Source organism: Triturus cristatus, chromosome 1_1, assembly GCF_964204655.1.
Source record: "Triturus cristatus chromosome 1_1, aTriCri1.1, whole genome shotgun sequence".
NCBI classification, from domain to species: Eukaryota; Metazoa; Chordata; class Amphibia; order Caudata; family Salamandridae; genus Triturus; species Triturus cristatus.
The window spans coordinates 41268327-41290755 of NC_140579.1; the positions used below are offsets into that span (position 1 = coordinate 41268327).

Here is a 22429-nt window from a genome sequence, read left to right on the forward strand (position 1 = left end):
CAAGACACTGTTCATTACCTCCAACATCTAGCGGGCATTGAGGCCATCACCATTACACAAGACACTGTTCATAACCTCCAACATCTAGCGGGCATTGAGGCCATCGCCATTACACAAGACACAGTTCATATCCTCCAACATCTAGTGAGTAAAGAACCTATCACCCTTACACAAGACGCTCTTGATAGCCTCTCCACCACTTTGCAAGAACCCACACCAAGAACCTCAGAACAATCATCAACAACAAACTAGACAGGAGTGCACAAGTCAACGCCGTCCGGGCATCCTGTTTCCACACCCTGAAAATACTGAGGAAGATCTTCAAATGGCTCCCATGCAACACAAGAAGAATTGCCGCTCACACCCTAGTCACCAGGAGGCTGGACTATGAGAGCAGGCCCTATGCCCAGACCACCAAGCAACTCACTACAAGACTACAGACCACCCCGACCTCATCCTCAACCTCACATTACACCACACCTCAGAGACCTCCTCTGGCTTCCACTACAGACACACGCTCAATTCAGACTTCTCACACACATTCAAGGCACTCCCAACTCATGCCCCACCTACCTGAACAGTCGCATCTCCTTCCACCAACCATCCAGACACGTCTGCTCCGCAGGACTTCTGCAACATCCCACGCGTGCACAGACCCAGCTACTGTTAATGGGAGTTCTCTTACATAGCTCCTAAAGCGTGGAACGGCCTCCCACTCCACACTAGAGCCTCCTCCGCTCTTCTTGAATTCTGCAAGAAGCTGAAATCTGGCTTTTCAATTAACCAACCTGGCATAGGCAGCGTTGGGCACACACACCTGCTCAGCACCAGGAAACCTGTGCGGGTGATGGCACATGGCACAGTTTCTACCCACTAACATCTAGTGTGTACTGAATCCCTCACCATTACACAAGACCCGTCACAACTTCTAATGTGTAGGAAGTATCCAAGCCAAAGACGCACTTTATACACTGCCTTATCTAGTAAGTCGCGTCTCCTCCCACCCACCACTGGCTGCTGTATCTCTCCATATCAAGTTGCCATTTAATGTTGAGATTTACTTTATTATTTCAGTGCATTCGGACATTTGTAGTCTCCGTTTCCTTCAGTTGAACCAACTAGGCTAACTCACCTGATAAAATATAGATTTATAGATGGGTAACAGGGAATTTTTGGTATGTTTTTCACTGAGGGGTTGTGAGTGACGTCAAATAGACAATAAGAGCGAAGCCTGGGTCTGGGAATCTTCCCATGCAAAGAAATTGTTGGCTATAAGAATATGCACCGGAAGGAACACTAGAACTGACATTCGATGGGTGCATCCTTAGTTCCTACGTTTCTCATTTCCTTGCATAGGTAGTTCATCCAGTCCAGTTCTTCCCGCTCTTTTCTAATATTCTAACAGGACTACGGGGCCTAGAATGTAAAAGGCGCACCAAGTGCGTTTGTTTACAAAAAAATTAATTGTAAAATTTAATTTCTTGTGCAACACCGCCACCTGCCGGCTATTTTATGCAACAAATATGAGCTCTCAAACAGTGTGGCCCCATACTGGGAGACGTCAGTGCATCAGAGGCCCGCATGCAGGGAGGGTGTTCTGAGGTGATTTTCTGATACCCGACACTGTGCACTGACTCCTGTTTTCTTCCGCCCCCCGCACAGCTGCTGCGGAGCCGGCGTGGCGGCGGATGCGGAGGTGACCACACAGCTCATATCCTCCAACATGCAGCTGCACGCCCTCTCCACCGGCCGCACCCCCCGCGTGGTGACTGTCAACAGGATGCTGAAACAGATGCTGTTCAGGTGGGTGCCAGGGCAGGCCTGAGTCCCCGAGCCCAGGAAAATATTGTATTCAGCGAAATCATACAGACTATACAGTCTTTCGCAGTCTAATCTGCTATTACAAGTTATGTCGCTTTTCTAGCATCACAGCTGCTTCGAGGCGCCCTGGGGGAATAGAAAAGCGAAGCAAGGGTTCAGAGGGAGAGTGTGAGGAAATGTAAGGAGTGTGGGAATAGATACGAGGGAAAGATAGGATGGCAAATAGAAAAGAAGTGAACGAGGAGGGAAGAAACATCAGAGGGTGGGAGAGAGTGTGGAGAGCTGTATTTCTTATGCTTATGTTTTGTGGTATTTTCTTATATCAATAAAGTTATTTATATATCAAATGTGATGTAATAAAAATGTATTAGGTCACTGCACTCTTAGATATAGAACTCCTGTTAAGTTTGTGTCATTCTTTGCTAATCTTCACCTGGAGCTGCCGTGGGTCTCTGTAACAGTAATAACTTGAATACTTACTTGAAGTCTCAGTTTCTTCAATTCACCGGGACACCCTCTTACAGAGAGGGAACACGTGGCAATACGGAGGGAGAAGTGAGATGCGGAGAAAAGGAATAAATATGAGAGGGATGGAAGGAATGGCCTAGATTAGAGTAGTAGGAACTGAGAGGTAAAGCAAGGGATTGAGAGGAAAAAGGTTGGAATTAAGGGGCAAGAAGGGTCCATGAGAGGGAGGCGGGGGGGGGGGGGGGTTGAGAAGTTAAAAGTTAAGTGTCGGCTTGATGCAAAGCTAAGTAGGTACTTGTGAAAACCACAGAGAACTTTCTTGATGTTTATACCACAACATGGCGGCGCGACATCTGACTGGTGTCAGTCATTGGTGCCAAATTACAGGACGCCTTTAACGGTTATTCAAACTGAAAAAGCCCAAACTACTAACGTGTGAAATTGATTCTGGAAAGAGTATTTATAGCTGTCTTCATCGATTTAAGATCCTTTCAGCTATGAATGCTGTTTAACGTGATTCCTGCAACCAAGTATTCTTGCCCATCTATGCGGTCATTACCTTATCTACTGCAATTGATAAAAAAAAATAGATGGTGTATAATAATGTTAATTCTTCCATTAATTGCTATCAGCAGTTATCCCTTTCATTGATATTTGCATATAAAATTATCTGCAGACTAGGAAAGAAGGATTGCAGACAAAGAACACTCCTTACCCCGATGAAGACTTCAAAAAGTTGTAGCAGAGCCAAAAAATCAGTTTGAATGTAATTTGCAGCTAATCTTCTCTTCTGTGGCTGTTATGAAAATGAGATAACGTTTCTTTTCATATACAGCAACTACAGGCTTACTTTAAGAATTGACTAAATTACCCTTAAAATTACTTTTTTTGATCTGTGTGGAACGGTGATGTGGTTCAGTCATGTTAGGGATTTTTACGTATATTTGTAATATGTCTGTCCAATAGATTCTGATACTTTGAAAAATGTTCTTTGGTCTTGGCCATAGTATATGTTGATCGCGCCTCCGAGAACATTAGTGTATTCAAAAGAATAGAGGTTATTTCGCCACCCTGGCTATATGAACTTATGAATCATAGGTTTATTGTGTAGGTAATGTGGCTGGAAAGGCTGAAGTAATTCCCCTTCCAGGATGAGAAGGGGGACGTATTACTCCCACATTTGATGGGGGTGAAGATAAAGGGCTTTTTGCAGTGAAAATAAGTTTTAAAAAAAAGTGATTTTGCACTGAGGGCTCCATTCCCTCTGTAGGAATTCTGTGCTATATAGTTTCCGCCCAGAGATTAGTAGCCTGTGGGAAATGCCGCAAGACATTCTCACTAGATCCCTGCATATGGCTGAGCTGTCCAGCCACATGATTGGGAATATCTACTATAAAAAACAGTAAAAGTAGGTTTGGTGATGTAAATCCCCCCCCCTCTCCCCCCCCCCATAGTTTTAAGTTTTTTGAAAATGTGGCATGTGTTGGGCCCACCTAAAAGTATTAGTAGACCAGACTAGACTTTGAATTTATTTCTGTGAAATTCATTGTGTTGCTGTTGCCTCCTAGAGACAGCTTTGACTGCTTGCCCTTACTGCCCATGGAGAGTCAAGTGTACAACGGGAAACAACAGCAGCCCCGGGCGCTGGTAGTAAATGACAGACGCCAAAGTAGATACTGCCAGTAACTACTGACTGATATGGAGCACAGACCTCGCACGTCCCGGTTCTGAGATTTAAGGGATGCCTGGTAATGACCACCCCGTCTTCTCATCCCCCCCCCCCTCCCTGAAGATGTTCGTCTAGTCGTTGTATGTTGGCGCTGTACAACCCAGCACTGGGAGCTGGTAGTAAATGACAGACGCCAAAGTAGATACTGCCAGTAACTACTGACTGATATGGAGCACAGACCTCGCACGTCCCGGTTCTGAGATTTAAGGGATGCCTGGTAATGACCACCCCGTCTTCTCATCCCCCCCCCCCCCCTCCCTGAAGATGTTCGTCTAGTCGTTGTATGTTGGCGCTGTACAACCCAGCACTGGGAGCTGGTAGTAAATGACAGACGCCAAAGTAGATACTGCCAGTAACTACTGACTGATATGGAGCACAGACCTCGCACGTCCCGGTTCTGAGATTTAAGGGATGCCTGGTAATGACCACCCCGTCTTCTCATCCCCCCCCCCCTCCCTGAAGATGTTCGTCTAGTCGTTGTATGTTGGCGCTGTACAACCCAGCACTGGGAGCTGGTAGTAAATGACAGACGCCAAAGTAGATACTGCGGTTAACTACTGACTGATATGGAGCACAGACCTCGCACGTCCCGGTTCTGAGATTTAAGGGATGCCTGGTAATGACCACCCCGTCTTCTCATCCCCCCCCCCCTCCCTGAAGATGTTCGTCTAGTCGTTGTATGTTGGCGCTGTACAACCCAGCACTGGGAGCTGGTAGTAAATGACAGACGCCAAAGTAGATACTGCCAGTAACTACTGACTGATATGGAGCACAGACCTCGCACGTCCCGGTTCTGAGATTTAAGGGATGCCTGGTAATGACCACCCCGTCTTCTCATCCCCCCCCCCCCCTCCCTGAAGATGTTCGTCTAGTCGTTGTATGTTGGCGCTGTACAACCCAGCACTGGGAGCTGGTAGTAAATGACAGACGCCAAAGTAGATACTGCCAGTAACTACTGACTGATATGGAGCACAGACCTCGCACGTCCCGGTTCTGAGATTTAAGGGATGCCTGGTAATGACCACCCCGTCTTCTCATCCCCCCCCCCCCCTCCCTGAAGATGTTCGTCTAGTCGTTGTATGTTGGCGCTGTACAACCCAGCACTGGGAGCTGGTAGTAAATGACAGATGCCAAAGTAGATTCTGCCAGTAACTACTGACTGATATGGAGCACAGACCTCACACGTCCCTGTTCTGAGATTTAAGGGATGCCTGGTAATGACCACCCCGTCTTCTCATTTACCCCCACCCCCTGAAGTTGTTCATCTAGTCGTTGTATGTTGGCGCTGTACAACCCAGCACTGGGAGCTGAGGCAGGCATGCTCTTGGTCACCGCATCCTCCGTTTAGATCCAAGTGGCTGCGTATTCCGTGTGCAGTGGTGCTTTAGCACAGGTCGAGAAGCGATTAAGGTCATGCATGTTCTTACTTCTGTGTTTATGACTGCCCTCCTCTGCCACAGGTACCAGGGCCATATTGGCGCATCTATAATTGTGGGCGGCGTGGATTGCAAGGGATCCCACCTGTACACCATCTACCCCCATGGATCCACCGACACGCTTCCCTTCGTTGCCATGGGTAAGACTTTCTTTCCTGTACTGTAAGCATGACTGAGGTGTTTGAGTAATGGACAGTGCACCATGGTGGAGAGAATGCCTTTATGACAATGACACAAGTAGACATAGTACCTGTAGAGACTTATAGATAGATTAATGCTCACTAATGTATGGACGTGCATAAGAGAACGAATGACCGACCGAGATACAGACAAACACACACGGCCATGGATGGAGAGATGAGCAGACACAGAGACTGGCAGATACACCGTTTGATAGACCACAAATTCATAAATGTAGACAGATCAGACATACATACTCTACCTCTGGAGCTGACTGTAGATGATGAGGGGTGACTTGTCACTAGATGCTGGTTCTTATCCGTTCTCATCTTGCGGCCCCAGGTTCCGGATCAGATGCTGCCATCGCTGTATTGGAAGATCGCTACAAGCCCAACATGGAGGTGAGAGTTTCTCCCCATGTAGCAATGGTTTTCACTAATGTCGCTTTATCACCCAGTGCACAGAAGGAGGGGTGATGATTGTGCTGCACATATGTGGTAATTCACCAGCGCTATCAGTATTACAGAGGGGGCTGCGGGCCCTTCTGTAATGCCAAAGTGCCCCAGGGACACACAAAGCGCTGGCACACGCCTGTGGTAATACGGCCTCTGGTGTAGAGATCTTTGTAAAGCCTACAGGTCACCAGTTTTCAGTCCTGGAAGGTTAACTAAGCTTTAGATCTTTCAGAAGCTAACAAAATGGACACTCTTAAGTTACTAATAACACTTTTTATTTACAAAATTCACTTTGAGACGTGCAGTGTATAAATATTTTATATTATAATATAATACAATGTGATGCTATATTATATATGCTAATCTCACTTTGAGATTATTTGTAATATCAGATGCATGCTGAAGTCAGAAATCACCTGTAATACCAATATTATGTCACTTCTAACAACTTTGTATTAGTTGTATAGCCATGAGTTGAATTCCGACTACGGACTTGCAATTTGAAAAGACACGTCATCATATTGTTGTTCAAAAAATCTTTCTTCCAACCCGGTTGCCGTGAGCAATTTTCACTCATATCTTTGCTCCTTTTGCCATCCAAAGCACTAGAAAAGCATATTCATGCTCAGGTTTCTTTTTTGTTGAATTCAAATCTTTCCTGGACTCTAATTAGTCTGGTTTAAGACCATTTCATAGCACTGAACCTGCTTTACTGTTTGTCACTGAATCTGCTTTCCTGTGTCACTGAATCTACTTTCCTGTGTCACTGAATCTGCTTTCCTGTATGTCACTGAACCAGCTTTTCCTGTAAGTCACTGAATAAGCTTTCCTGTATGTCACTGAATCTGATTTCCTGTACGTCACTGAATCTACTTTCCTTTCGTGTATGTCACTGAACCTGCTTTACTGTAAGTCACTGATTCTACTTTCCTGTATGTCACTGAATCTACTTTCCTATATGTCACTGAATCTGCTTTCATGTATTTCACTGAATCTACTTTCCTGTATGTCACTGAACCAGCTTTCCTGTATGTCACTGTATCTGCTTTCCTGTACGTCACTGAATCTACTTTCCTTTCGTGTATGTCACTGAACCTGCTTTACTGTAAGTCACTGATTCTACTTTCCTATATGTCACTGAATCTACTTTCCTATATGTTACTGAATATGCTTTCATGTATTTCACTGAATCTGCTTTCATGTATGTCACTGATAATTTTAAACTTGCAGTGGATCGGGGAGGCCTGGCTCCCTAGATCCTCCTGGATATCTCGGCAGCTATTGTGTCCCATATTATTCTTCTGCTTTGTCTTGCATATTGTGGCTCATACTCAACATTGATAAGACTTATAATTATTGCCACCCCCAGTGCATGGTCAGCTGCTTTATGACCACCTGAGGGTGAGTACTCTACCCTCCCATACTCACTCTGCCAAAAACATAGGAGCTTGCTTTGATCCCACTCTGCCATTTTGCACCCAGCAGATTCTTTCATCTTCGGGTCATCCAAAGTAATATTCTTTTTCTTCCAAAGGACCCCCACAGTGCCATGGTACAGTCCATTTTTATGTCTGAGCTTGAACATGCATCTCTCCTCAGCCTGCTCTGCCCTGCCGCTGTCTCTTCTGGTGCCCGCTCTTTGCCCTGGTTTCCTTCGGAAGTGGTAGGCGTCTGTGGTCCTCTGCCTCAGTTATGGGGCTTGTCATGGTTTAGATCCCAAACATAGTTTGAAAAACAAACAAAAACTGGTCATGTATGAACCATTCCACACCCGATGCTCTCAGGCTCAACTGTGTTCCAAAAGTCCATAAACTACATTCTGAATGCAGAAATATTGACTTTCCGGCCACTGGTTGCGGGTATCATAAAGCCAGGATCTCATCATCAGGTCTCCTGATAATGATCCTAAGTGTTTTTTGCATCCCTGATTCTGTGCACTGCTTCCTCCATTAGCTTCAGGACACTTTTAGTGGTAATAGCGCGCTGTATAATTGTATATTGTGTTTATCTAGTGGAAGTCATGTGCCGGCAGGACTAGCAAGTGCAGCAGAAGAGACACTGTGCATGCTGTCCCCTCGTAGACAGGCCATGCGGCACAAAGTTGGAATGGAGTGGGAGGCTAAGGGCCAGGGTGATTTGTGGGTAAAGTCTGTGGTGTAGAATTTAGAAGCGAAGAACATCTGTACTCATCACTGCTAAGTAAGACCATGAAATGGGCAGATATCACTCCCTTCTCAAACCACCAAAAAAACAGACGCATGTGTCACTTACTCCCAGCACTATCTGATGAACCAGCCCCCAGCAGAGCTCTTGTAAATAGCCACGTGAATGCCTGATGATTGCAGATTGCCAGATGTGGTTGCGGGAATCCGTTTTGCTATGTCTGCTGCGGGCTGGGATTGATGGGACAATGAGAGGCCTAGTGCCTATGTGTAGGATGTTTGGCTTCTCTTCCCTCCACACCATGTGATTTATTTGAGTATAAGCCGGGCTGTCCCAGCAGAAGGTAAGTGAGTGAATGTTGATCTACAATACTATTGTCTGGAATACGAAGCTGTCCCTCCAGCATGTGTGTGATAGGAGATTATTCCTAGAACGCGTCTCTCCGCAGTACAACTCTGCATCTCTTTTCCTAATGTGTGTTCCTGGAGTTGTACTTCTCTTGCTTACTGCTTTGCCTTCAGACTCCCCACGGGTACACAGGATCACATAGAAGTGACATCCAATTTCACTACTTCTATTGCCTTTTCTTCCCTTTTGCCATTTTTCGGTCCACTTCATCGCTCGCAGCGTGAGGATGCCAAACAGCTGGTGCTGGAGGCCATTACTGCTGGAATCACATGTGACTTGGGATCCGGGAGCAATGTGGACTTGTGCATCATCACCAAGGAGGGCATGGAGTCTCTGCGTGGGTATGACAGCCCAGGCCAGAGCGGGCACAGGTGAGCCTGAATCAGTTCTGCTCCTGAGCATCGTTACTCATGCATATCCCTAATAGACTCTTGGCAACGTGTAGCTGGTCTTGTCTTAAAGGGTTATAATTGTGAATTCTTCCTGTGAATTCTGCTGCGGGAAATGTTACCCCAGTATGTAGTTAGCAGTGCAATGTGTCTCCAATGTGAAGCTGTGCTTCCCCCTTGTCTGGCAGAGCAAAACAGTAGAACTCTGATTGAGACCACATGAGAAATTAATGTGTCTGGATATGCGGTTTGTTGGATCTTTTTAGATGGTGTTTGTACCTGTGACCCCTACAATTGCTCCATTTTAAGGAATCCTGTCTCCACCATCATAACAATGTGTTTCTGTGCTCCATGGATCGATGTCAAGTTATCACAAGTGTCTAACTCAAGCCCTCTGAACCTGTTGTTTTCCCAGGCTTGGGTCTTACCGTTACCGGAAGGGGACCACCGCAGTACTGACGAAAACCATCACGCCCCTGGAGCTTGAAGTAGTGGAAGAGGTGGTGCAACCCATGGACACAGAATGAAATCCGCTGTGAGCTTTCATCAGTCCTGAACTAGAGGTGTATAAATGAGTCTATCTTCCCCAGCCAGGAGCAGAGGCATGAATGTCCCCCGGCCCTACAACACAGGGTTGCAACTTTCTCAAACCAGTGCCAGCTGTAGGCTAGTGGTGTCTGGCTAGCTTGCTCCATCCAAGAGCTGCCTCTATGCAATTTCTGTGTCATCAGCCAGACCTGGCAACAGGTGCACAAATCTTTCTACCATCCCTTATCCCGTCTCTAAATATATGAGGTCTCCGCACATTATATCACGAGCTGCGTGACGACATGCAGCTCCCTCCTTTCGTCTTTGAGCAGCCCTCCAAGTTATGCTGCTCTTTTCATCCTCCCTTACAGGTCAGAACCTCTGGGCTGGATTTTACACCTCATTCAATCCACCTTCAGTCCTAGGCCTCTGAGGAACAGCTACTTCCATCCCCATGCCTGGTCAGAGGAGCACAACACTCCTTGGATTAGCCACATGACCTGGGCTACAACTGTGAAGTTCCCTCCATTTTCACATAGCCATCAGAGGTGTGCAGCTCCTTCAATGCTCCTCCTCCCCTAAACTTAGAAAAGTGTTTTCTTTCTTTGAATCCACCCGCAGGTCCAGAGGTATACAGTTCAAGCTCTCCTCCCCGAGACACCGTGGTGCAGCTAACTTGCACTACACCCATGAGTCCCCACATGAAATTGCTACCCTCTATAGAAACATCACACATTTAGATTACATTACACTTTTTCTTTTCCTTTCTATACTTTTATTCAATTAATTTTAACCCCTTCCATGCTCATGACGGAACGGTTCCGTCATGAGCCACGGTTGAGCTGTGCTCATGACGGAACCGTTCCGTCATCGGCCCGCCCGCGCACGAACCCTTCAGCACCGCGGCGGAATTCGCCCAGCGCTGAAGGGGTTAAAGGATTTTTTGATTAATTGTATAAAAAAAAAATCTTATTTTAGACAAAATTTGACATCTTGTTGCTTTTTGGGATATATTCCAGTTCCTCAATAGATGAATCCCAAACATTGTCATGGAAAACAAAATACACAACTAATATTTGATTGATTCCCTGTTCTTCTTCAGAAATAGATGTTCGAGGCATATGAGCTGTATATTGTATACTTTAGCATAGATCGCCATCTGGTGTTGGGCTCGGATGTTTGCAGTTTGTTTTTGTCGAAGAGGTCTTTGTAGTCACAGGATAGGTGACTCCTCCTTATGGTGATTGTGCACAGGGGCATCAACTCCATCTTAAGATTGTTTTTTTCCACCATCAGGTTTGGATATAAACGGCTGCGCTTCGGGTCGGTATCGTATTCGATTCCCCTTCGAAGCGAAATCCTTTACCGCTCGACAGTATTGTTTTTGATCGTGCTCCTCGACGCAGATCCAACACAAATCTCAACACCTTCGATTCCGGTCGTCGAGCCGGTCTGTTGGGCCTATCCGCGCCATCAGGCCCTACAGCTAATGTAAAGAACTCCATTCAAATAATGCCCCCTGTGTGGTGCAAATTCCCACACACTGATCTCCACGAGGTCTGTAACCTTTGCCTCTCTCCAGAACACGAGGACAAAGTTTGCCCGGCCTGCGCTTCATTCATATAGAAGAGAACCATACATGATCACCGGGCTCGACGTCACATAATGTCTCGATCCACTACCTCGGTGCCGGACGACATCTTCGATGCAGGCCCTGATGCTCCTGAGGAATAAGAACTGGAAAATGAGGACATCAGCGTCTCCGAGGCCGACGAATCAGAGGCCATAGATCAGATGGTTACTCCAGGGCAACGAACCGTGAGTACCGACATCGACACCCCTTACAATGCTCAAAAACATAAGGCTCCGGTAACACCTTCACCTTCTGGCTCAGGTCGACACCTTGACAGAACTTCTGATGTCCCGCCTTCAGGCTCGGCTCCAAAGTCCAAAGACAAGCCTTCAGGCTACTCAAGACCGAGCCAGCCATGTATCGGTACCAAACTATCATTCTCGGTACCGAAACCCAAATATTCGGCACCGAAATACCATCCTAATAAACCCTTGAAGCCTCAACCAGGCCACAAATCTTCAGAGCCGAAAAAGAGCAAATCTTCGGAGCTGAAAAAACTCAACAAATCCTCAGAGCCCAAAAAATCCTCAGAGCCCAAAAAAGACCATAAATCCTCGGAGCCAAAAAAGTCCTCGGACTCCTCAGCTCCTCCAAAGCAAAAGGACACTAAAATTCCTCCTAAAGCTTCGGAATCAAGGCCAAAACAACCAAAATCATCGGTGCTGAACAAGGATACTGGATTAGAAGACCTATTTCAACCAGATCTAGTGGACCCTAAACAAAAAAAACTTCATATTGACCCTAAAACTGGTAAAATCAAAACAATTCTATAAAAAAAGAGACCTTTGAACTCCCCAGCAGAACCAAAAATACCCTTAAAGAAGAGAGACATGGGAACGTCTCCAGCCAGGCCTTTCTCTCCTCCAAATATCCCCACTACACCACTTTACCACTTTCTCCAGCACACTCTCCAGTGCTTCCATATTCGCCTACACCACAAGATGGTGATGATGATCACCTTGAGTGTGGGAGTGGGGGAGGGGATGACATCCCACAAGAGGATAGTGATGATGACACTACTCTCCCTCCACCTGATCCTTGGGAGGATTATGATAATCCACCAGACGTCCCAAATCTCCCCGATCCAGACTCCTACCCATCTAGACCATCCCCCCAGATGACAACATAGGATTCGAGGCATATGAGCTGCAGATTACACACTTAGGATAAGATCGCCATCTGGTGTTGGGCTCGGATGATTGCAGGTTGTTGTTGTCTTCGGAAGAAGCCTTTTGGTCACGAGATAGGTGACTCCTCCTCTGGACAACAGTGCGCATGGGCATCCACTCCATCGTCAGATTGTTTTTTCCGCCATTGGGTTCGGATGAACTTTTTCCGCTCCCGCTGAAAACTTCTAACAATCAAACAACTCTCGAAATCTTTACAACTCGACATCGAAATCACTCGGACCGGTTCCGGACGCGGCTCATGGAAAGGACACCCTTTAAAAAATGCCCCCAATGTGGAGCAAAGTTCCCCCACAGTGATTACCACGAGGTCTGTAACCTGCGCCTCTCGCCGGAACATAACGAATCCAGCTGTCCAGCCTGCGCCGCATTCCGTTCGAAGAAAAGCATCCGGGACCGAAGAGCTCGACACCATATCATGGCCAGACCGGCTCCAGAACCAGCCGACATCTTTGCCCAGGATGTCCCTGAAGACGATTCCGAAGACCTCCAAATCGTATCCGAGGCGGACGATTCTGATGACCTCATCACTCCGGGGCAGCGTGGGAGTACCAGCTCCCCTACCCCAACCCCACCAAAAAAGGCACTGGTCAAGACTCTGCCAGCTGGCCCCAGTCGCGACCGAAAATCATCTTCAGAAGCCCCGCCCTCGGACCCGGCTCCGAAGAAATATAAGCCTGCAGGTGGCTCGGGCTCGAGCAAACCTCATATTATTGTGCCCACAATACCTTCGGCACCGAAGACTCCCCTCTCGGCACCGAAGCAGGCTCCGAGGCCGAAATCTCCATCGGCACCAAAACGTTCTTCGGCACCAAAATCTCCACCGGCACCAAAACGTTCTTCGGCACCGAAGTCTCCACCGGCACCGAAAAGTTCTTCGGCACCAAAACCATCCTCGGTACCGAAAAAAGTCCACAAAGACTCTACCGATCTCCCAAAACACAGATCGGAACCAAAAAAGTCGGCGCCAAAGCCACTTTCGGACAATGAGGAACTTTTTCGCCCGGATCCCACGCAAAAAAGGATTTACATCAATCCAAAAACCGGACATGTCACAGCTGTGCCATACAAGAAAAGGAGGCTGGACACAACACCTCCTCCAGCTCCCGTAAAGAAGAAGGACTGTGCCACCTCACCCATTCGTCCTTCCTCTCCTATCTTACCTCTCATCCCACCCCCCTGCCCCCACCTCCTTCCCCTCTACCATCTCCTTATCAGACACCACCTCCACAGGATGATAATGATGATTTAGGGGGAGGGGGAGACCCAGATGACCTTAATGATCCTACTGATCCTAATGACCCTTTTACACTCCCGGACACGGCACCCTTAGATGACTGGGTTTACCCTTTACCTGACATTCCTGATCCCACTACATACCCCTCCAAACCCTCCCCTCCTGATGACCATTTAGGGTTTGGACAGCTCATAAACAGGGCGGCACTGTTCCATGGCGTCACCATGCACACAGACACACCTGAAGAGGACTTTCTCCTCGACACATTTGAGCAGTCGCAAAAATCTGTTCACATCTTGCCCATGATTAAGGGAGTGATAAAGCAGGCCACTGAGGTTTTAAGGACCCTGTTAGAGCTAGGGTTCTTAACCCCTGGATAGGAAAAAAAAAAAAGACCGGCCCCACAGGATCCCGCGTACATCAAATCGCAGCTCCCTCTAGACTCTTTAGTCATATCAAATGCAAGAAAGCGGGCTAACTTCCAAACAACAGGAGACACACCGCCCCCAGACAAAGAGTCTAAGCTCTTAGAGGCTTCGGGCAAAAGGGTTGCCGCACAAGCTGCTAACCACTGGCGTATTGCCAATACACAAGCCCTATTGGCTCGATATGATAGGGCTCATTATGATCAGCTAGAAGATCTTTTGCAACACCTACCAGATCAGTACAAATCCCAGGCCAATTACCTCATCCAAGAGGGAAAGCTAATATCAAATGCCTCAATCAAATGTGCATTAGACGCGGCGGACACCGCCTCTAGGGCGGTTAACACAAGCGTATTACTTAGACGCCACGCATGGCTACGTATTTCCGGCTTTAAGCCGGAAGTACAAACAACCATTCTTGCTCAACCCTTTAATCAGGAGCAACTATTTGGACCCGCAGTCGACACTGCACTACAAAAGATGAAGAAGGATAACGAGACTGTCAAATCAATGGGAGCGCTGCAGTCTCCTCAACCCCGAGGCTCCTTTCGTCGCTCCTTTTATAGGGGAGCCTCCAAAAATGTGGAAACAGACACCTCTTCCACTTTCAAAACCTCCGGACAAACATCCCCTAATAGAGGATATTTTAGAGGAGGTTATAGGGGAAACAATACCAAGGGCCGCGGGCGGGGCAACACCAACACCCGCACCTCTCCATCCACTAAACAGTGACTCGCCTCCACTCCCCCCAGACCATTCCACTCCAGTCAGGGGAAGACTCAAACAGTTCCTACCTGTCTGGAATTCCATTACAACAGACAGGTGGGTTAGACAAATTATCCAGTTTGGCTACTGCCTCGAACTCACAAACACCCCTCCAAACATACCACCCAAACACCGTCCAATGTCACCACATCATCTCACGCTCCTCAAACAGGAAATTCGGTCCTTGCTTCAAAAACACAAAATAGAACCAGTTCCACTCCAACATCAAGGTACAGGAGTATATTCTCTATACTTCCTCATTCCCAAAAAGGACGAGACTCTAAGATCCATACTCGACCTCAGACTACTAAACCAGTATATACAATCAGATCACTTCCATATGATCGCCCTCCAACAAGTCCTCCCACTACTTCAACAAGGCGACTTCCTTGCCACATTGGACCTCAAGGACGCATACTTTCACATCCCTAAGCATCCCGCTCACAGGAAGTATCTACGATTTGTGGTAGACGGACAGCACTATCAGTTTACAGTTCTCCCATTCGGAGTAACAACCGCACCCAGGGTATTCACCAAATGCCTAGCAGTCGTGGCAGCGCATCTCAGGAGACAACAAATCCATGTCTTCCCCTATCTCGACGATTGGCTCATAAAAGCCAAAACTCTCCACAAATGCGTTCTCCACACTCACCGCACTATTCAAACCCTACACGACTTGGGATTTACCATCAACTATCCCAAATCTCAACTGTAACCCTCCCACATACATCAATATCTGGGAGCCACCATAGATACATCCAAGGCCATAGCTTATTCCAGCACAGGATAGCCAACATACAAAATCTCATCTTAAAATTTCAAACTCAACACTCTCTTCCAGCAAGAGTGTTTATGCAACTGTTAGGCATGATGGCGTCATGCATCTCCATAGTACCCCACGCACAACTTCAAATGCGTCCCTTGCAAGAATGTCTAGCACAACAGTGGAACCATGCTCACGGACAACTTACCGATCTGGTGTGGTAGACAGTCGCTCACTTCGTTCACTACAATGGTGGAACACCATCAACCTGTCCAAAGGGCGGCCGTTCTTAGAGCAGCAAATCTGGAGATGGGCAATTCCCCAAAACATCTACCTGCTAGCGGAGCACATACCAGGTGGCTGACCTCCTAAGTCACCAGACACAGCAAATCCACGAATGGGAATTACACCCCAAGGTCCTATTCCCATTCTTCCAAAAATGGGGCCAACCAGACATAGACCTGTTCGCCACTCACGAAAACACAAAATGCCCAACCTTCGCCGCCAGGTTTCCACACCCACAGTCGAAGGGCAATGCAATATGGATGAACTGGTCAGGCAGATTTGCATACGCTTTTCCGCCTCTCCCACTCATTCCATTTGTGGTATGCAAACTGAAACAACAGTCGCTAACATTGATCCTAGTAGCTCCCACTTGGGCACGTCAACCCTGGTTCACCACACTTCTGGAACTATCGCTAGTTCCACATCAAAAATTGCGCTTTTCCCCGGCTCTATTAACCCAGAACCATGGAGAAATCAGACACCCAGATCCTCAGACACTGAACTTGGCAATCTGGCTCCTGAAGTCTTAGAGTTCGGGTACCTCAACCTCCCACCAGACTGTATGAATATCATAAAAGAAGCTAGAAGACCTACTACTAGGGCGTGTTATGCGGCAAAATGGAAAAGATTTGCCATTTAATGCGCTAATAATGACATACGTCCACGGGATACTTCCATCCAAAATATTATTTGCTATTTACTACACTTGCAAAGATGCAATTTAGCGTATTCCTCTATACGTCTACACCTAGCGGCCTTAGCAGTCTACTTGCAAAATAGACAACACCTGTCCCTCTTTAAGGTACCAGCCATCAAAGCATTTATGGAAGGTCTTAAAAGGATTATTCCTCCCAGATTACCACCTTCCCCAGTGTGGAATCTCAATATTGTTCTAACAAGACTCATGGGTCCCCCATTTGAACCAATGCATAAATGCGAACTGCAGTTTCTAACATGGAAAGTGGCTTTCCTTATTGCAATCACATCCCTGCGAAGAGTAAATGAAATACAAGCCTTAACTCTTGAAGAACCATTCCTACAACTACATCGTAACAAAGTGGTTCTTAGGACAAACCCAAAATTCCTCCCTAAAGTCATTTCCCCTTTCCATCTTAACCAATCAGTCGCGCTGCCAGTCTTCTTCCCTAATCCAGACTCAGTAGCTGAGAGGGCCCTTCATACCTTAGATGTTAAAAAAGCCTTGCTTTATTACATCGACAGAACCAAACCTTTTCGAAAAACCAAACAATTGTTTGTTGCTTTCACTCCACCACATAAAGGCAACCCCATTTCCAAATCAGGTATAGCCAGGTGGATAGTTAAATGTATCCAAATATGTTACCAAAAAGCTAAACGTACTCTTACAGTTCCCCCTAGGGCGCACTCCATGCGTAAAATAGGGGCTTCCATGGCATTCTTAGGGAACATTCCCTTAGAAGATATTTGCAAAGCAGCCACATGGTCTACCACACACACCTTCACTAAACATTACTGTGTTGATGTGCAATCCAAACAACAAGCTTCAGTAGGCCAAGCTGTCCTAAAAACTCTATTCCAAACTGCTGCAACAGATACAGGTGACCACCGCTAGGGGAGACACTGCTATATAGTCTATCCTAAGTGTGTGATCTGCAGCTTATATGCCTCGAACGGAATATGCTACTTACCAGTATGCATCTGTTCTTGGCATGTAGAGCTGCAGAGCCACACACGCCCACCCGCCTCCCCGGGACCTGTATCTGTTCCAGCATTTGTCTTAATTAGACATTACACATTGACATCCTTTCTCTTTATTTTTTATACACTCCATCATTTCCCATCATGGCGAAAAACAATCTGACGATGGAGTGGATGCCCATGCGTACTGTTGTCCAGAGGAGGAGTCACCTATCTCGTGACCAAAAGGCTTCTTCCGAAGACAACAACAACCTGCAATCATCCGAGCCCAACACCAGATGGTGTGTGGCTCTGCAGCTCTACATGCCAAGAACAGATGCATACTGGTAAGTAGCATATTCCTTTTGCACAGCTCATAAACAGAGCTGCACAATATCATGGGGTCGAATTACATTCATCTCCACAGGAAGAAGATTTTTTGTTGGAGACTTTCACACAGTCACAAAAATCAACAAGCACTCTACCTATGTTAAAGGGTATCGTCAAACATGCACCTGACATTTTTAAAGATCACGTTAGGGCTAGAGTTGTCAACCCCAGGATCAAGAAAAAATACAAGCCAGCTCCCAACGATCCAGCTTATATTAAAGCACAGCTCCCTCTAGATTCATTGGTGGTGTCAAATGCACGTAAACGTTTAAATTCCCAAACATCAGGGGGTGCCCCACCTCCAGATAAGGATTCTAAATTATTAGACACATCTGGCGAGCATTACCTCACAAGCAGCAAATCACTGGCGCATTGTCAATGCCCAAGCTTTACTGTCCAGGTATGATAGGGCTCATTACGATGAGCTTGAAAAGCTCATACAACATCTTCCCGATCAGTATAAGGCTAAGGCTAATGACCTCCTACAAGAGGGAAAATTAATCACAAACACATAAAGTGTGCTCTTGATGCAGCCGACACAGCGTCCTGTGCAGTTAACACAAGCGTTCTACTACACAGACACGCATGGCTGCACATATCTGGGTTTATACAAGATGTGCAGTCCACAATTCTTAATCAACCCTTTGATCAAGAACACTTATTTGGACCCACTTTAGACACATCTTTGGAGAAAACGAAGGACTCAGAAACTGCTATGTCCATGGGAGCCCTACAGGCAAAAACCAGTAGAGGTTCCTTGCGTCGCGTCTTTTATAGGGGCGCCTCTAAATCTATTGGGACAGACATCACCACATCCACCTTCAAAAACACTGCTCAAACCTCTTCTAGCAGAGGCTATTTCAGAGGAGGTTATAGAGGCAACAACAACAAGGGTAGAGGCTGCGGTAATAACACCTGCACCTCTCCTACTACAAAACAGTGACTTTCCCCCGACCATTCCACTCCAGTCGGGGGAAGACTATCACAGTTCCTACCTGTCTGGAATTCCATACCCACAGACAAGTGGGTAAGACAAATTATCCAGTATGGTTACTGCCTGGAACTCACTTCAACTCCCCCATTGATACCCCCAAACAACGCCCGATGTCCCCAGAACATCTGACACTGTTAAAACAAGGGATTCTCTCCTTATTACAAAAACGGGCAATAGAACCAGTTCCCTTACCTCATCAAGGAACAGGGATTTACTCCCTTTACTTTCTAATCGCAAAGAGATTCTGCTCATTCCGAGCACGACCGGAGCAGTTCTTAGCTACAGGAGTAGCCCCACAAGACCAACCAGCACCGCTGCCCGGCTAGGAAGCCCCAGCACATCCCGTGGCCGCAGAGGAGGGAGAGGCGCTGGCCCCGGGACTGCGAGGACCAGCACACAATAGCTCCAGCTGGTCCTCTTCCCGTGCGAGCCGCGCCCCCTCCCAGTGCCACGCCCCCACCTGAGCGCAATAACTTCTCGCGGCACCCGCTTCGCGGGTGCCACTCGCAAAGAGATTCTGCTCATTCCGAGCACGACCGGAGCAGTTCTTAGCTACAGGAGTAGCCCCACAAGACCAACCAGCACCGCTGCCCGGCTAGGAAGCCCCAGCACATCCCGTGGCCGCAGAGGAGGGAGAGGCGCTGGCCCCGGGACTGCGAGGACCAGCACACAACAGCTCCAGCTGGTCCTCTTCCCGTGCGAGCCGCGCCCCCTCCCAGTGCCACGCCCCCACCTGAGCGCAATAACTTCTCGCGGCACCCGCTTCGCGGGTGCCACTCGCAAAGAGATTCTGCTCATTCCGAGCACGACCGGAGCAGTTCTTAGCTACAGGAGTAGCCCCACAAGACCAACCAGCACCGCTGCCCGGCTAGGAAGCCCCAGCACATCCCGTGGCCGCAGAGGAGGGAGAGGCGCTGGCCCCGGGACTGCGAGGACCAGCACACAACAGCTCCAGCTGGTCCTCTTCCCGTGCGAGCCGCGCCCCCTCCCAGTGCCACGCCCCCACCTGAGCGCAATAACTTCTCGCGGCACCCGCTTCGCGGGTGCCACTCGCAAAGAGATTCTGCTCATTCCGAGCACGACCGGAGCAGTTCTTAGCTACAGGAGTAGCCCCACAAGACCAACCAGCACCGCTGCCCGGCTAGGAAGCCCCAGCACATCCCGTGGCCGCAGAGGAGGGAGAGGCGCTGGCCCCGGGACTGCGAGGACCAGCACACAACAGCTCCAGCTGGTCCTCTTCCCGTGCGAGCCGCGCCCCCTCCCAGTACCACGCCCCTATTACCAATCACAGCGTAAAGGCGGCCCCCGTAACGCGCATCGCGGGACGCGTGCGGGGCGAAGACCGGGCAAAGAGCGGGCCGTTTGAGGCCCGGAGAGACCGAGAGACTGGCCTGGGCCCCACCCTCAGTAAGTTATTACTCGCCTTTTTCGTATACTTATTGTCCAACTAATACTTATTCCAGTTACAGGAAATATCACGTACTACATCGCCTTATAACATCACAAGATGGTAGTCACAAGAGGGACAAAAACACTAGCTCCAGTAAGCGTTAGAAAATTACTGGGCCCTATGGACGACTTCCTCGTAAAAGCAAATTCCCTCATTGACCAAAGTATTACCCTCATGGAAAAAAGAGTTTCATTGGACTTAGACTTTGCCAAACGATCCTCCCTGGGTAATCTCGCAGAAGCTAGAACCCCCGTCCTGGTAAATAAAAAAGCACCAGGAGCTGCGAACGAAGGTAGAAGCAGCCTCCCAAATAATGTTGACCTATCCGTATCTGACCTTGCAGACTCGCCCTCATCTTCAGAACTAGAAAAAAACCCTGAGCTACCCCCCCGATCCCCCACCCAGATATCACCCTCGGAAGATACCCAAGTTAGAGGAAGGAGAGAAGGAGCAATTAGCAAAAATAAGCTTACCCGAAAAACTCCAACCATACCTAGAACTGCTCCCCCTCCGAATACTTCCGAGGCTTCACCAATTCTTCTACCAGTTTCTTCACCACCACTACACCCAGAACTTGCTACTGCAACTGTCCTTCATGGTCAACTGGAAGGTACCATTCCTATTCTATTGGACTCACCAATCCAACTACCCACGAAAAAGGCCCCGGAAGATCACGAAAATCTAATTCTCATAAACAAGATAACAGAAATCTTCAAACAACTCCTAAGACCTGTAGAACAAAAGCTCACAAAGATAGAAATACAGATCTCGAAGCTTACTTCGCCCCCACGACACATCCAGGGCCCTCCCCCAAAGAAGAAAGCAAGCGCAAATTCTCCCCATAACGCCCTCTTAAACTCTTTGGGTGTTAGCGCAAAATTTTCCATTCCCCCAACAGTCACGCCTCAGACAGTAGTACCCACCATACCGCTTCTTATCCCAACTTCCCCAGTTACCACGACCCAAAACACATTAAACACTATGACTGTAGGTTCAACCATTTCAAAACAAAGCAAAAATAGACCACGCACAACCACTCGGCCACAATCAGCCCCAAGAAAAACTGTTCCCTTAACGACCCCGGCACATAACCTCTCTCCTCAACCAACCCAAAGAAACACCCAAAGAGGGAGGGGAGAAGTTAGAGCTTATACTGACCTTCCTCCTGAGGCCGCCCCTTACGTAGCAGTTATGATTGGAGTAACTGAACTACCTCCTAACACGACGGAACCGCCATGGTCCCTAAAAAATAAAGTACATCATTGGTTGCAGACAAATCGCCCCATGCCACCAAACTGCCATGGTAGGATTTCCTCTCTTCGCAGGACCCCGTGGGTGGGGAAAGGCACCAAACAATATCTAGGGGACTGCATCATCATCATCTTTGAGGACCCATGGGTGGCAGACTATGTCACCTCTTGGGAACAACTGAATTTACACGGAAGCATTAGAATTAAACCCCTCTCATTTTTCTATCCTTTCATTCAAACCTCAAATAATAACTTCTTTGAGGACCCCGCTTTCCCTTGGGTGGAACCATCCCAGCGCCAACCAACTTTCCGCGACAACAGACAATATGGCGCCTCCCGCTTCCGGGAGCAGGAAAACCCTTGGCAAATAGTCAATCCTTGCCATCAGGGGGTAAACTGGGGAGATTGGGGATACCAACAGCAGAGGATGACCCGTAGAGAACCGCCCAGATGGGTTCCTTGGCACAACATTTTAACAACAAATAGATATAGTCCTCTAGAAATGGTGGATTGACCACCAAGGGACCTAGAACATACCACCCAAAACTTGCCATACTCCCCTTCCTTAAGCAACAATACTGTCACGACCCCACCAATTCTAGCCCCGAAAGTGAACTCCCACATAATACCTTTTTTATTCTGGAATGTGGCGGGCCTACGAACAAAGATCGAAGACCCCGTTGCCATTAAATTCTTAGAGCAAGGCAAAATAATTTGCCTTCAAGAGACCTGGGCAACCTCAGAGCTCCACCTATTGGGGTACAAAACTTACTCCTCATTTGCTACTCAAAGAGAAACAGGCAGACCCAAAGGAGGT

General features: G+C 47.7%; 1 protein-coding gene across 1 annotated transcript in view; it reads left to right on the top strand.

Moving 5' to 3' along the window:
- The window catches only part of LOC146869308 (proteasome subunit beta type-7-like), an 89229-nt gene extending 79512 nt beyond the window's left edge, over nucleotides 1-9717 (top strand). The window contains exons 4-8 of the mRNA XM_085647140.1: nucleotides 1663-1803; nucleotides 5479-5594; nucleotides 5977-6035; nucleotides 8880-9031; nucleotides 9465-9717. Of these exons, the coding sequence (XP_085503266.1) occupies nucleotides 1663-1803; nucleotides 5479-5594; nucleotides 5977-6035; nucleotides 8880-9031; nucleotides 9465-9576 (580 nt within the window). The 3' untranslated portion in view covers nucleotides 9577-9717. The remainder of the gene's footprint in view (nucleotides 1-1662; nucleotides 1804-5478; nucleotides 5595-5976; nucleotides 6036-8879; nucleotides 9032-9464) is intronic.
- The last annotated feature ends 12712 nt before the right edge of the window (nucleotides 9718-22429 follow it).